The sequence below is a fragment of the Furipterus horrens genome, unplaced genomic scaffold (genome assembly GCF_987537825.1).
Source record: "Furipterus horrens unplaced genomic scaffold, mFurHor1.1.pri manual_scaffold_4, whole genome shotgun sequence".
Taxonomy (NCBI): domain Eukaryota; kingdom Metazoa; phylum Chordata; class Mammalia; order Chiroptera; family Furipteridae; genus Furipterus; species Furipterus horrens.
Window position 1 is genome coordinate 35,008,386 of NW_028327174.1, and position 14,783 is coordinate 35,023,168.

General features: G+C 43.9%; 1 protein-coding gene across 3 annotated transcripts in view; it reads right to left on the reverse strand.

Annotated features, from left to right (window-relative positions):
- BCAT1 (branched chain amino acid transaminase 1) overlaps positions 1 to 14,783 on the reverse strand; it is a 92,481-nt gene that overhangs the window by 63,002 nt on the left and 14,696 nt on the right. The window contains exons 1-2 of one of the 3 annotated variants that reach the window (XM_090272928.1): positions 3,574 to 3,685; positions 2,418 to 2,489 (exon numbers count right to left, since the gene is read on the reverse strand). In XM_090272928.1, the coding sequence (XP_090129054.1) occupies positions 2,418 to 2,489; positions 3,574 to 3,618 (117 nt within the window). In that variant the 5' untranslated portion in view covers positions 3,619 to 3,685. Of the gene's footprint in view, positions 1 to 2,417; positions 2,490 to 2,562; positions 3,032 to 3,573; positions 3,686 to 14,783 lie in introns of those variants that run through there. The other 2 variants (XM_090272927.1, XM_090272926.1) reach the window with 2 other exon arrangements.

Sequence of the window (14,783 nt, forward strand, 5' to 3'; positions counted from 1 at the left end):
GCTGAACTCAACAAAAACTTTCAAAAACTACCTCTGCATTTCAACTGTATCAGAAATTGCATGATTTTGTTCTACAATAAGTGCATTTTTTAAACTCTATTTGGAAAGGGTTTTAGATACTCTGTTGGCTGTCTTTCAGAGACGAAAACTCACAGGAGGTATGAAGAGGAGAAGACAGATTTGGAGTGTCACATTCTGTGGAGACCTGCAAAGCACGGGGAATGGGGAGAGACAGACAGCTGACCTTTTCGAAACAAAGGAGACTCTGGAGTCCACAAAAAGACCCCATAGGATTCCCCAGTAATAAGGCATCTCATTGCTAGGCCCTGTTGGAAAACTGCATCCTCACTGTAACATGACCGCTTCAAAATGAGGGAGGGCATGCAAGATGAAAACTATTCACTAGAGGCCCCAAAGGCAATTTAAAACTTATAAATGGGGTAAATCAAGAAAGAGGTTAAAAAATAGGTCAAGAGCAAAGATGGTCATATAAAATCCACCCTTTTCTTCCCCCAAAATTATCAATTTCCTTTTTCACTTGCCTCATCATATATGCACCATGAATACAACCACCATCAGAACACATGTTTTGATAGGTACATACATGAGTGTAGAATGTCAATATGCCTCCCTCAACTAAAATCTAATAAATAGAAATCTAAATTAACAAATAAAGACATTATTTACTTTGTGAATTCTTTACTCTGCCAAAAATTATTCTACGTATAAAAGCATAAAGAATGTCCCCTGCTTTGGGGGAGCACGCCCAAGGCTTTCCCTTCCCCCATTCTTCCCTCTCAGGTGTGCATCTCCTGAACTCTAAGGGACCCCATGAGTCTTGCGACCAGGGGAGCCATGGGAAGCTGCAGCTTGTCTGGGGCAACCCCTGAACCTGTCTCCAAAGCCCCTTTTCTCTGACCTCTCAGTGAGCTGGCAGCAGCCCCACCTAGGCTCTCTCCTGCTGTGCCTTCTATCCCAGGCCCTTGTTACACTGCCCCCAGCTTTAATAAATGCATAGTACTCTAAAAAAAAAAAAAGTATAAAGAAGTGTTGGGAAAAATTGAATTTATCTATATGCTCTTTGAGTAATTTATTTACTGTATAAGATGACCCTTAGAGATTATCATGTAGGAGTCCCTTTTAGCGTATTCTTTCAAGGACCCATATAGCAAAATCTAAGCCCCCCAGAAATGCATTAGAGTTTAGTCTTCATAAAGCAAGCAGATTGGCTACAAAGTTATAGAGGATATTATCCTTAAAGGACCAGGAATAACGTGGACAAATAAAATTCACATACTTATTTTCGTGAAGAAATTACTCTATGCTAAATCTTGAGAGCAGAGACCTTATCTTGACTGTATCTTTGGATTTACAAAGCCTAGCACAGTTCCTGGTACATGGGAAAAGCTGAGGGTGTGTGTAAAATTGATGAGCCAAGTTTCACTCCCTCTCTGAGCCCTGCCAGGCATGAGATCAGTAGGACACTCTGTGCTGTGGATGACCATTGACAGTGACTAAAACAGGCAGCAGGAGAGCAGCGCAGGAAGAGAGAAGCAGCAAAAACCTCCACGGTTGGGGAGGGGAGGGGCAGGGAGGAGGAGGCGGAGGTGGAGATGATGATTACTGTAGAGAAAGTAATGCCTTACATTTGTATTTTTTATGGTTTTCAAAGTACTGTTATAACATTCTTTCTCAGTTGCTCCTCAGTATTCCTCTGTGAAGTATGAAATTTAATATGTAATATCATAATTTATTGAGGAAAGAAGAAAATGCAACACTTTTAGTGTAAAATATTAGGTGCTGCTTAAAGAGAAAAATCATGAGTTTAACTTTCAGCAAGTGGAGTGAGGGTTATACTTATACAATCAGATAAACCTTTAGGTGAATATTCACGTACTGATTACTTTCCAATAAATATTTATGATTTATGAAATACTATGAGCAATGATTAACTGCTAGGTAGTTTTAGATATGATGTATATACTCCTGTTCCCCAAATTGTTTTTCTCACTAAGAGTGGAATTTAAAAAGCATAACAACACATCAAACTACTGTCACTATGGCCAGTGTGGCTCAGTTGGTTGGCGTGTCCTGTAAACCACAAGTTTGCAGGTTTGATCCCGGTCAGGACATGCCTAGGTCACAGGTTCAGTCCCCGGTGGGGGTCCGGGTGCGGAAGAGATGTGACTTATCCATTTCTTTCTCACATTGATGTTTCTCTCCCTTTCTCTCTCTTCCTCCCTTCCCCTCTCCCCCTAAAATCAATAAGCATGTCCTTCGAGTAAGGATTAAAGAACAAACAAACAAACAAAAAACTACTGTATAACCAGCACAGTGAAAACTGCCCCAGATGTCAACAAGAAATGAATTTCCTCAGCTGAATTGTTGTTTCAGTTCATCCCTGGCACACAATTTACCTTGAAAGTTCCCATGACCGCATTTGATCCTGCTTCCCTGGTACAGTCTTCCAGGCATCCATTATTGCAGTCCTTAAAGAAGAATTAAATCCATTAAGTAAAACCAGGTGGGTAACTGGGGCCTGGGGTAATCAATACCACTCACCATTACAATTGTGCTCTGCTGCAGTACCCAAGCAAACAGGAAAAGGAAGATCGAACGCCCAGGCACAGCCCCAAAGGAAAGGGTCGTGAGGCTGATGTCCTTCACTTCCCACCCTGCCCGGGTCGTGGCTGATTTTTGTCTTCCACGGCTGGCTTGGGCAGGCTGCTGAAAATCCAGGTTCGCCCTACGGAGCCACGGTTCACCAGCACAGAACAAGAAGGTAATTGTCTCCCTTATATCCGAGTAAATAGTCTAGTCCAGGGTTTTAAGCCATTTATAGAAAAATCTCCAGGGCGCGCTCAGCCTCGTGGTCTTGTCAATCACTGGCGCACAATAGCGAGCCTGGAAAAGGGATGGGGAGGAGAGTGAATTATGTTCTCCCTGGGCAGGGTCCTCCGATGCAGGCGCATGGACACCAAACCCCACACGCTATGGACAAAACCTCATGGAACTGGGGATAATTAAAAAAAAAAAAAAATACTTAAGAGACACAATGGATAAAGGGCGAACTGGAGAAAGGTGGAAACCTTTTTTAAAAAAATTTTAATACAGCCTAATCTGCTAAGTAACTGCGGGAGAGAGGGAAGAAAGGAATCCAAAAAGGCAGAAGGCTGCCAGCAAAATATTCTGGGGTGGCAAAGGCACGTAGGAGGTGGCTGTCAGTTCTGGCACCCCAGAAATCCCGCTCCCGCCTCCTTCCCCAAAGCGGCTTCCATGGCGACTCTCACGTCCTCGGTGGCGGTGCGCTCCGCGCTACCGGCACTTTACCGCGGGGCTTTAGACTTGGCCCGCGGGGGCCTATCCGAGGCAGAGTTCGCAGGCTGTGACCCTAGATTGTCGGGCAGGGCTGTGGAAAGGGGAGACGCCTCGGTGGAAGCGGAACGGCGGCGCAAGGCGAAGCGAAATATTGCAGGCAAGGGCGGCAATGCGCCTGGCCAGGCCCACGCGCGATTCCGAGACCCGGAGTGTAATCCACCTCCCGCTTCCTCAAAACGCCCAGGCTCGAGGTACCTGCGGGGCGAGGGCCGCGGCGGCGGCGCCGGGCAGGCTGGCCATGGCGAGGCTCCGGGAGCTCGGGGCTGCAGAGAACGGCGGCGGCGGCACGCAGAGCGAGGCTGGATGCCACAGCCAGCGGCACGGATCTCGTGGCGCGGGCTGCCGCCGCCCCGGGCCCCGCGCGAGGGCCAGACGCACGAAACCACGCATCCTCCCTCGTAGCCCCTTCACCAGCCTGGTCCCTCTTGAGTCGGGAAAACCAAAGCCCTAGTCCCTCCCTGCCGCCGGGTCTCTCGGGCCGGGGCACAAGGGTGCGTGCCACCGGGGAGCACCTTTCTGAGTGCAGGCACTTCTCGAGCATCCTTACTTGGGGGAGCTGCCCAGAAAAGCCCCTCGGCTAAGACAAAGGCAACCTCGGGAAAATATATTTACATAGGGCATATTTTCCATGGATAACCAACAGAAGGCAGTACTGGGTTCCGATACCGCCCCCCACCCACCTGAGAGTGGGCAGCCAGGTTTGGGCAGTTGTTCATCCGCCACCAAACGCCACGTGCAAACCATGTCGGATTTGTAACTGAGTGTTGCAGGGCCACCAGGCTCCCCTTCTCTAAGAGCTGTTTCTACCCAAAGAAAGACCTGGGGGGGAGGGGAGAGGGAGAGAAGGGGGATAAGTAAGGGAAGGGTTTAATTAAAGAGCCTGTATGAAAGACTCATGGACATGGACAACGGGGAGGGATATGATTGTGGGAGAGGGGGTGGGTTGGGTGGGGGAGAAATTGGGGGAAAAGGGGACAACTGTAATTGAAAAACCAAAATAAAAAAATTAAAAAAAAAAAAAAAAAAAAAAAAAAGACCTGGATGCCATTGTGATCCACCTCTACATCATTTTCAGGGAAAATAGGTCGTCAACGACTCCCAATGAAACTGTTCTGACAGTTTTCTGGTATAGGCCTGTAATAGCAATATTTAGAAGGAGGACTGGAAAAGGAATGTTTGAATTACTACTGGAATAGAAAGAGAAAAGAAAAATTGTAATACCTATTGTCTCTCCTGGTGTGTCTCCCCAGCTTGAGGGCAATGTCAGCCTAATTTATTAGCCTTCAAAAAGGCTTTTAAATAGGAAGTGTTAACGGGCTGACTCGAACTGGGAAAAGGAGGGCAGTTTATTCTGGGTAAAAGCGGGTAAATCTGGTCTGGTTTTAGAATTGATTTAGTACAGTCCTAAAGGTAATATAACTAATTTTATCAGAAACAACATTCCCTTCTTCCTTACCCCACCCTCCTTCAGGCAAGGAACAGAAAAGCCTCTTTTACTGGGTGGAGTCCCAAGCTCCAAAGATCATACAGCCCAGGCAGGCCTCATCAAGGAGTGTCCCCAGAAACCTAGAGTCTGTCTGTCTGTCTGTCTCTCTCTCTCTGCCCTGACCTGGCATGGAACCCGCAGCCTCTTCTTACATGGGACCGCACTCAGTCAACTGAGCCACCCAGCCAGAGCTGGAGTCTCTTTTTAAAGAAATTTAAAATCAAATTTTAAAAATAAAAAGTGAAGACTAAGTAAGCTCTAGCCCTGGCCAGGTAGCTCAGCTGGTTAGAGCATCCTCCCATATGTCAAGGTTGCAGGTTTGATTTCTACGGTCAAGGCACATACAAGAATCAATCAATGGATGCATAGATAAGTGAAACAACAAAATTAATGCCTGTCTGTCTGTCTGTCTCTCTCTCCCTTTCCATCTCAATAATAAAGGCTAAGTAAACTCTAGAGCTGCCAATTTGAGACTCTTGCCCAAAGCTCAACAATGAGAAACTTCATTCAAAAGGTTGATTTAAATGTCTACACCAGACATTCATTCAGAGCCTGTTAGTGTTTTAAAGGTTGCCACTATACAACTATAATTTCCTTGGCTATTTTAAAGGTTACCTGTAAATCCACAATTTTCAGTCAAGAAAGCAAATATAATACAAGAATGGTGTCATGAAAGAGTGGCCACAGTGCCACTGCTACCTTCCCTCCCTTTCAGAGGCGAGATCTGTGAAAGTGCCATTTTTACTAACTTCTCCTATTTCCTCCCCTTCAAGTGACTATAGTTTGACTTTTGTCCAATTATTCTGCTTAAACACGTTTAGATTCCCAATAGCCTTCATTTTGCTCAACCCAATGGTTTTGCTTCCTGTGCATTTTCATGGCTGCATCTATATGCTTATGACTCCTATACATATATTTTTCATTCTACCTCTTTCCTAAGCAGTAAGTACTTAACAGTAAAAAAATAAAAATAAAAAATAAATATCTCAAATATTGTGATGTATGTTGCATTTGTGAAGGCACTGGGCTAGGAGCCGCAAATACAGTGTGAGCCTAAGTCCATCCCATTATCATAAATTGTCTCCGCCCCAGTAGAAAAAAAAATGTTACTTATGTTAAAAAGTGTTAACTAATCTCACAGAGGTAAAATTGCAAATGTAACAAGTGTCACCTATACTTTAAGAGCCTCTAATGAATGTAACAGACTTAGAAAGTCCTCAAAAGACTTTCCAGCAGGGGATTTTTTTTTTAATTGAATTTATTAGGGTGACATTGGTTAATAAAATCATAAAGGTTTCTGGAGCACAGTTCTGCAACACATCTGTACGTTGTAGTGTGTGTTCGCCACCCCAAGGCAAGGCTCTGTCCTTCACCATTAATTCCCCCTGTACCCTCCTCCTACACCTTCCTCCACCCCTTCCGCCCCCTCCTGGCAGGCAGTCACTGTTGTCTATGCCCATGAGTTTTCCTCTTATTTTTATTTTTTGCTCAGGCCCCCCACACCCACCCCAAGCTGTCAACCTGGTCTTCCAGCAAGGGATTCTTAAGCGAAGATCTGGAGGATTAAAAATATATGTATATATATGAAAGGGTGAAGAACATCCAGAATGAAAATGAGTTCCAGGGCAAAAGATCTCTGAGAAGGGAAGGAACCTGGTGATTGCAAGGGCCCAAAAGAGAGCCAGGGCTGGGGTAGTGACAAGCAGGGGGTGTTCAGTCAGGGTGAGACTGGAAGGGCAGGCAAAGAGCCAGTCAGGTAGTGTCTTATAGAGAGAGTTAAAGATAGAAGCATGAGTGTCCCATCTGGAGTCACCAAAAACTGTAACCCTAAGTAGATCCAGCTGCCTGCTGCTACAAAACCCAATATTTGAGAGGCAGGTGCTGATGTAAAAGAAAATGGATTTTTTTCAGGTGCCAGTAACTTGGAATATGGGGAACTCACGTCTCAGAGCCCATCTCCTGGGGAAGGTGGGAGACTCATGTCTCAAAACTCATCTCCCCTTCTTAGGGAAGACAGAGGTTTTTATAAGGTGGGCAAGGGAAAAGAACAAAGAAATCAAGGGAGGGGGTTGCAAAGTTCTCTACGTGCAGACAAGCACAGTCCATTCTCATAAGGCAAGTGATAGTCTGCTGTGCATCATCCTGGTTTTGTCATCCTGACTTCACGTCATCCGGGCTCCATGATGAAGGTCAGCAGATCTCCTGGAGCTGGATGCTTGAAGGTCGGGGTCTGTATCTTTTGAAACTAGTTCCTAGGATTCTGATACAAATGTGCTATTCACCTACAAGGTACATATTAGTCAGAGTCAGCATTTACAGAAACAATGTCAAAAGAATGGTGGGTTAGGTTACAATTTCTCACCGTTTTATTTCCCACTGTTTCACACCCACTTCTGTCCTTCACAGTCACTCCTTTCCCCCAGAGATGGTCTCCCCAGCACTCCCCATGCTCCCTTCTTCCCCTGTCTGATATATCCTTCATGTTGTCATCAGAGTACTCACTTAAAAAACTTTTTCTAAACCAGTCGCTCCCCAACTCAAATCAGAATAATATCTGCCAGTGGTTCAGGCAGTTATGATATCCTGGGCCTTTAAGTATACATTTCTTATCTAATACTCAAAAGAGCACCCTCTACCACCACCACCATGTACCATGGGGTCTATTTTATAGATTTTCAGAGAGGTCAGCTAAGTTTCCCAAGATCAAACACCTATGGGTGAAGTCAGTTTGACCACAAGTTTGGTAACCTTGCCTACAGTTCCAGTGGTCCCCATTATGATTCTGTACTCCATCAGTAAAAATTTGAGCCCTGGCTGGTGTGGACCAGTGGACTGAGCACCGGCCTGTGAACCAAAAGGTCACAGGTTTGATTCCCAGTCAAGGCACATGCCTGGGTTACGGGCCTGATCCCCAGATGGGGGTGTGCAAAAGGCAACTGATCAATGTATATCTTGCACATTGATGTTTGTCTCCCTCTCTCTAAAAGTAAATAAATAAAAATTTTTAAAAAATTTGAACATGTATAACATATTATATTTTCCAAAAATCGGATTGTGTTTTCCAAGAATAGCTGCAACCTTAGCTTTCATCACAAATGCTTTTCTGCTCAAACCCATCATAAGCTGGAGTTTATTTTCCCCACCCTTTTGAGTCTGAGTGGGCCCTGTGACTCTTCTGACCAATGGAATATGGCAGAATTGTAGAAGTGATGCTGTACCAATTCTAGACACACACTTTTAACTGGCCTGGCAGCTTTTGCTTCCTTCCTCTTAAGGGCCCTTGAAACTTCCCCATTTGGGACCCAGCCACCAAGCTGTAAGAAGCCCAAGCCCCATGGAGAGGCGATGTTCAGGCTCACTAGTTAACAGTCCCAGATAAGCTCCCAGCCAACATCCAGCATCAACTGTCAACAAAGTGAACTGTCTATCTTGAACATTCAGCCCATTTAAGCCTTCAGAGGACTGAAGCCATGTGGTAGGCCCCAGACTAAAATGACACAGCTTAGCCCAGACAATCTAGCAGGCCGGTTATACAGCAGTGTTAACCAGAACAGCACGCAAGCCTAACATGTTCATTTAATTATTTATGGAAATAACCTAATACATGAAAAAAAAGGAATAAAAAAGATGAGATAAGCATGAAATAATTACCATGTTAAAATATCTTTCTAATTATGATTCTTTTCTTATACTATCCTTGGCTAAAGGTCCAATATATACAAGGGCCAAGTAATCATAAATGATAGCAGATATAAATACCTTTTAAAGAGACTTCTTTTCTTTTTTTTTATTTGTTTATTTATTTATTTATTTTTAGAGAGGGAAAGGAGAAAGAGAGGGAGAGAAACATCACTGTGTGGTTGCCTCTCACTCGCGCCCCCAACTGGGGACCTGACGTGCAACATAGTCATGTGCCCTGACTGGGAATCGAACCAGCGACACTTGGCTCGCAGGCCCACACTCAATCCACTGAGCCACAGCAGCCAGGTTAAAGAGTCTTCTTGATGATACCAAAATCTTGTGGCCCACTGTTTGTCAGTTCTGACTGAAGCATTGATATTTTCATCTCAGAATATGGATAATGTGGAACTTGTAATAAAAAATAAAAAAGTAGCCCTGGTCAATGTGGCTCAGTTGGTTGGAGTATCGTCCCATAACCGTAAGGTTGTGGGTTTGATCCCTGGTCTGCACGCATACCATCCCCTGTCCAGGCACACATAAGGGAGGCAATAAATCTTGCACTGATGTCTCTCTCTCTCTCTCCCTTCCTTTCTCTCTAACAAGTAATGACAAGATGTCCTCGAGTGAGGGGGAAAAAAAATGGGAAAAATATTAACTTGTTTTTGTTGTTTTCTGATTTTTACATTATGAATATTTTCTTTATTCTGGTCTTATGCTGTTAAATTTTTATGTTTGAGGAAATCTTTTAAAGCCAGTTGTTTCTTCTGCAAGGATTATTAATGCTGGGTGACATCATCTGTAAATCTTCTTAACCAGGCTCACGTAAGCACAATCACAACTTACTAAAATAGGGTGCACATACAGGCTTGCCCAGTGACCCTTCAGAGGAGTGAAGCAAGCTACCCTTCCCCCTCACCGAGACTCTGCTCCACGTCTGTGACAGTGTGATGATGTGACAGGCTGAGTGGAGAGTGCCCATATCAACCCATGTGAGTTAAATATAAGTACAATTTAATCTTTTCCTACAGGTTATAGAAAACATAAATGTATACAATGAATGCTTCTGATACTACAGTGGTCTCTTTCACATGTCCCCGTGGGCACACACTTACTTTGAAACTACTGGGCTCGAAGGGCAAACTGCTGAGCTCGTCTGTGTGTTCAACAGACTCTGCAGCTGCCTGTCCGTCAGAATGTTCTCTCGCATTCTCTCTCCCTTCCTGGCCTTTCCCTTGTCCTCATTTGAACTCCCTGTCTCCTCTGTATAAAGAAACCCTTACCTATGCACGTGTGTAGGTCATCTCAAGGTGCCCTGAAAAGGAAGGACAGGTGGACAGGGAGACAGACAACCAGAGATTCTAGATAGAAAGATTAGAAATTTAATTTCATTTTTGGAAACCATTCAGGTTATGGTTTTGCTCTTGACAGAAATAGAATCACATATCATCTTCTGAGAGGAAGGGATTAATCCTAACTAAATGAGGGTTGTTATTTAAAATTCAGGGTATTATGTCCTGGATTGCTTTGGAGAACAATTTGTTTTATACCAGAACAGAAGTAGCTGCTCTCTGCACTCTGCTTTCAAGAGTGCAGTTTAATTTACTGTGAGAAAACTGTGTGCAATAGAATCTACAACACACTCCCATTAAGATAAACTAATTTTAATAAGGACATGGTAGACAGGGAAAATCAAGAAGTGGTTGATGTTTGACAATGGGCAGAAGGAAAATTACCTATTTTAGAATGCTGTAATCTTTGGTAGAAGTTAAAATGCTTTTCCTGTGAGTATAATATATGTTCAAGAAAATGTAAAATACCGACTTCTCTCAGAGGGGTCCCTTCTGCTCCATCAGAAGTAAACAGGGCACTTACCACCTCCTCCTCTTTGAGATCATTCCAAGTACGGAGCAGAGACACAGGTGGGATGAGAGAGACTGTCAAGCTTCCTCATGGTGAAAATACCACTGGCACACCTCATAGCTTTGTCATCCCTGGCCTGCCTTTTATGCATCTCAGATACTTGAATGTTAATATGGAGCAATGAAGTATGGAGCCATACCACCTATCTGTCACCTGGATGAAGAAGGGCTCCTCACAGCTCTGATAACTTACAAGCCACAGTCAAGGGGAGGAAAGAAGACAAGGAAAATTTGTCTTGCTCCCGCTGCCTCCATCGTTAACATGGACAAAATGAGTATTGCCACGCACTCCAAAACTTTCTGCTTCTGGGGTCGTCTTCCACTGGAGTGGAAGCGTAAAATACCAATGAGACAAAGACATGAAGCCTGATAAATGGGTCTGTGGTGACTTGATTAGAAGAGGTTTTACTGATACAATAATCTGACCTCTCTTTAGCCCTGGTGGTTCTGCAGCTTGCTGAATAATTTAGAGTGAATGGGGGAAAAAAGCTTTTCTTTTGTAGAGTGGGAGAGACTAATGTTGTGAAAAAGGAGGTGGGGAAAGAGTACTGGCGAGATGCTTGGGGAAGCATCCTGTAAGCAAGGCTTGGGAAAGACTTAAATAGAGGTGGAGAACCAGAAGCTAACTAACTTCCTAACACTCGTGTGAGTCCTGCGGGTTGGAGACGCTAGTGCAACCTGCCACTTACTAGAACAGTTAGGATGCTTGGTGGTTGCCCTGCTGGTTGATGTGCCAGTTCCCTCCTGTCTGGGCAGTGACTTGATTCTGTTTTGGGTTTTCAGTGTTTAGGACACAGTAGGTACTCCATACCCCTTCCTTCCTTCCTTCTGTAATTTTCAGCCTTTAGAAAATGTCATGGGTGCTTACTCTACAGACTGCCAGGTGCACATCAAAGGAAAGCAGGAAGACAAGGAAAGGGAAACTGCTCTAACCAAACAGGCTGGGCACCTTTTAGACAACAAATACATTTCTCACAGTTCTGGAGGCTGGATCACAATGCCAGCATGGCTAAGTGAGGGCCTTTTTAGGGCTGCAGCTTTTTTGTTGTGTCCTCAAGGGGTGAAAGGAGCAAGGGATCTCTCGGGATCCACCTTTATAAGGCATCAATCCTACTGCTGAGGGACTGATGGCCTCCCAAAGGCCCCAGCTCCTCATACCATCACATTAGAGGGTTAGGATTCAACATGTGAATTTTGATCATAAAAAACTCCCAAATCATTTTGTTTGTTAAGCGATGAAACTAATATACACGCACACACACACACGCACTTTAGTGAAAGAACCAGGGGTTTTTATAAGCTGGCATGTGAACCTGTTTTTGTCAAATGAGGCATTTGAGCAGACATCAGTATTACTCTGACAAAGACACAAGCATGCACACACAAACACAAGTTGTTCTTTCCATGAACATACTCCAGAATAACAACCATCCTCTATCAAATGCATCCTGCATCAGGTCCTTAATTCTACACACATTCCATGCTCATAACACCACCTATAAGGTGGACAGTTTCATCATAAAACCCATCTGACAGATAAGAAAATTGGCCACAGTGCTCACCACTGTGATTTATTACAGAACATAAAAGGACACAGGGCAAGTCAGCAGAGGGAAAAGGCAATGGGACAAAGTCCAGAGGAAACCAGACACAAGCTTCCAAGGGTCTCTGAGGTCACACAGGATGCACGTCATTCCTCCACCACCAAGTTACAACAAACATGTTAAATTTTGTCTACCACAGAAGCTCATTAGAGACTCAGTGCTAAGTTTTTTGTTGGGGGGCTGGTCAAGTAGGCACCCTTCCTAGCACATACCGAAATTTCAGACTCTCAAGAACAAAAGCAGGTGTTCAACAGAAACCACACTGTTTATGCAAATAGTTTAGGCACAGTGAGCCACTCTTATCAGGGACTTGTGGAACTCTATAGAAATCACAATTCCCCAACATCAACCAAGGGCCAGATTTGCAAAGGACCTTTGCAAGTCTGGCAGCCTCGGGCCTACTTTGTTAACTCCTTCTGCACAAGAGAAGACAGAGGATGAATTGTGCATGTCTCAGTCTATCAAAAGTAATGCTATTGGCTAGAAATGCCTGGGGGTCATGCACCTGGGCCCAGTGAGCTTCCCACTGACCTCTCTTTTCTTTCTAAACCAATGTTACAACTGGACTAACCTTATGGTTCTTAATATGGTTTGCAAGGCATCCTTCAGCGATACCCTTCAAGAAACTTTGAAGAAAAATAGAATTTATCACTTATAAGTTTATCATTTATAGGCCCTAGTGTGACAAAAGAGTTTATCACATGAGGGGCCCATAGCGAGTCCCTGGAGGGACCTGTGTGGAGAGACAGAGCGGGCACTTGGGATTCCCCATTTATTGGGGTCAAAAATGGGGGCCTAGAGTTTCATGGATTCACTCTTAATTGATGAATTTAAAACATAAGAGTGGGAATTTAGAGCTTGGGAAGACAGAAAAAGAAGAAGACAGGTAGTTCAGTCAGTTATCAGAATCAACCAAGAAGTCTTAAAACAAAGGAGACTCAGTGGGAGGGAGGTGGCCTGGATTTTTATCTAGTCCTGGGGCTGGCAATGTGTTTATTGGAAATAGCCTTCCTAGAAGTGGGCCCTCTTTAAAAGGATGCCTCAGCAATCAAGGCTTAAGTCAGGCGTCTGCATTACAAAAAGAAAACAAACTATCAGGGCTTATACTCCAGAGGCTGTAATCAACAGTGGAGAAGCAGAAAATAGGGGCTGCGATTAAGGACAAGGGACATGAGGATTCAAGTACAGTCTTCACCACGTAACCACACTTAAGTCGATGAAGGACCACATATATGATGGCTGGTCCTAGGAGATGATAATGGAGCTGAAAAATTCTCATAGACCAGGGATGATGTAACCAGCATAACATGAAACACATCATACAAATACCACCATTACCATTGCCTACAGTATTCAGTAAGGTAACCTGCTGCACGGGTTTGTAGCCTAGGAGCTGTAGGGGAACAGAGTTTGTTACTATCCCCCAAAAAACTCTCTGTAACTTAAGGATTATTTAGGCTGGTTAATTTTAAGAAAGAGCAGACATGGAAGGAGCTCTGAAAACCAATAGAAGTTACCCTTTTTACAATTTCATTTCTAAGGGAAATCTCCATTTCTAAGGGTATATTCCTCCCCTACCAGGAAGCGGGAGGTGCAGGCAGGGCAGTGGGGATGAACAGGTCTCTAGAAACTCTTAACAGTGCAAAGATAAATCCTTGATGACTGTGCTTTTCTTAAGAGCCACCTATAACAGACTCCTCCCACACCCAACATCTTTTGTCTTCAGTCAGAGGTGGTATTTATAATAAGATGGTGGCTTCAGCTATTTTGGTGAGTTATTCAGTTTTCCTGGGACTCCCTCACGTACACAGAAGGTATACAGCTTATTAAACTTCCGTTTTTCTTCTGTTCATCTGACTTTTGTTACATTGGTGTATCTGCCAAGAACCTAGAATGTAGAGAAAAAATTATTTCTCCTCCCCTACAGAGCAAAAGGCTATACCATACAGCCTTGGTGTGCAGCAGGCTATACCACTTGGTACTTGTAAGTGGGTTCCCATGTCCACCCAGCGGAGCCAGGTAACTACCCTTCCTGACTGCAGCAGGATGCAGGACGTTTATTCACTGGAGAAATGAGCCACAAAAGAGCCAGTCTTGAGGAAATATGAACATGGATTTCAAGGAGATTAAGTGAAAGTTCATATACTAAGTGATGAAATAACAGTCCCCTAGCACTGGTGAACCCACAGAACACTGGCAGGAAGTCCTATATGTGTTGGATGATTCTTCCTGTAAAAATTACATAACACTCTTAGAAAGGCCATAGAGTTAATAATATTTAGGGGTCCTCCAATAAAATTGCCTAGTCTTCCATGTGATCATGAAGGCGAACTCAAGAGTCAAAGGTTTTAGCTTCCATAGTTGATAGGCCTAAGTGATTAATGCATGTGCAAAGCTGTTATTCTGTGACCTATGTGACTCCAGGAGGTCATTGAGTGTTTCAGCCTTTGTACTCCAGGGAATCTGCAAGTGAAGGAGATGGTATCTGATCCATTGTGTTCCAGGGAGGGAACACAGATAAAGAATTATTGATCAGCAGATAAAGAAGTGCTAGTAAAAAATCATATGCCAGATTAATGTTATCTGATTAATCTTTTTTTCCAAACCCCTTACCTCATTATAAAAAACTCTACTTAAGATGTTACGACAGTTTTTGAGGGTACATAACCTGCCATCTCCTCAGATCTCTGGTATCTGAAGAAAGCAGCCATAAAA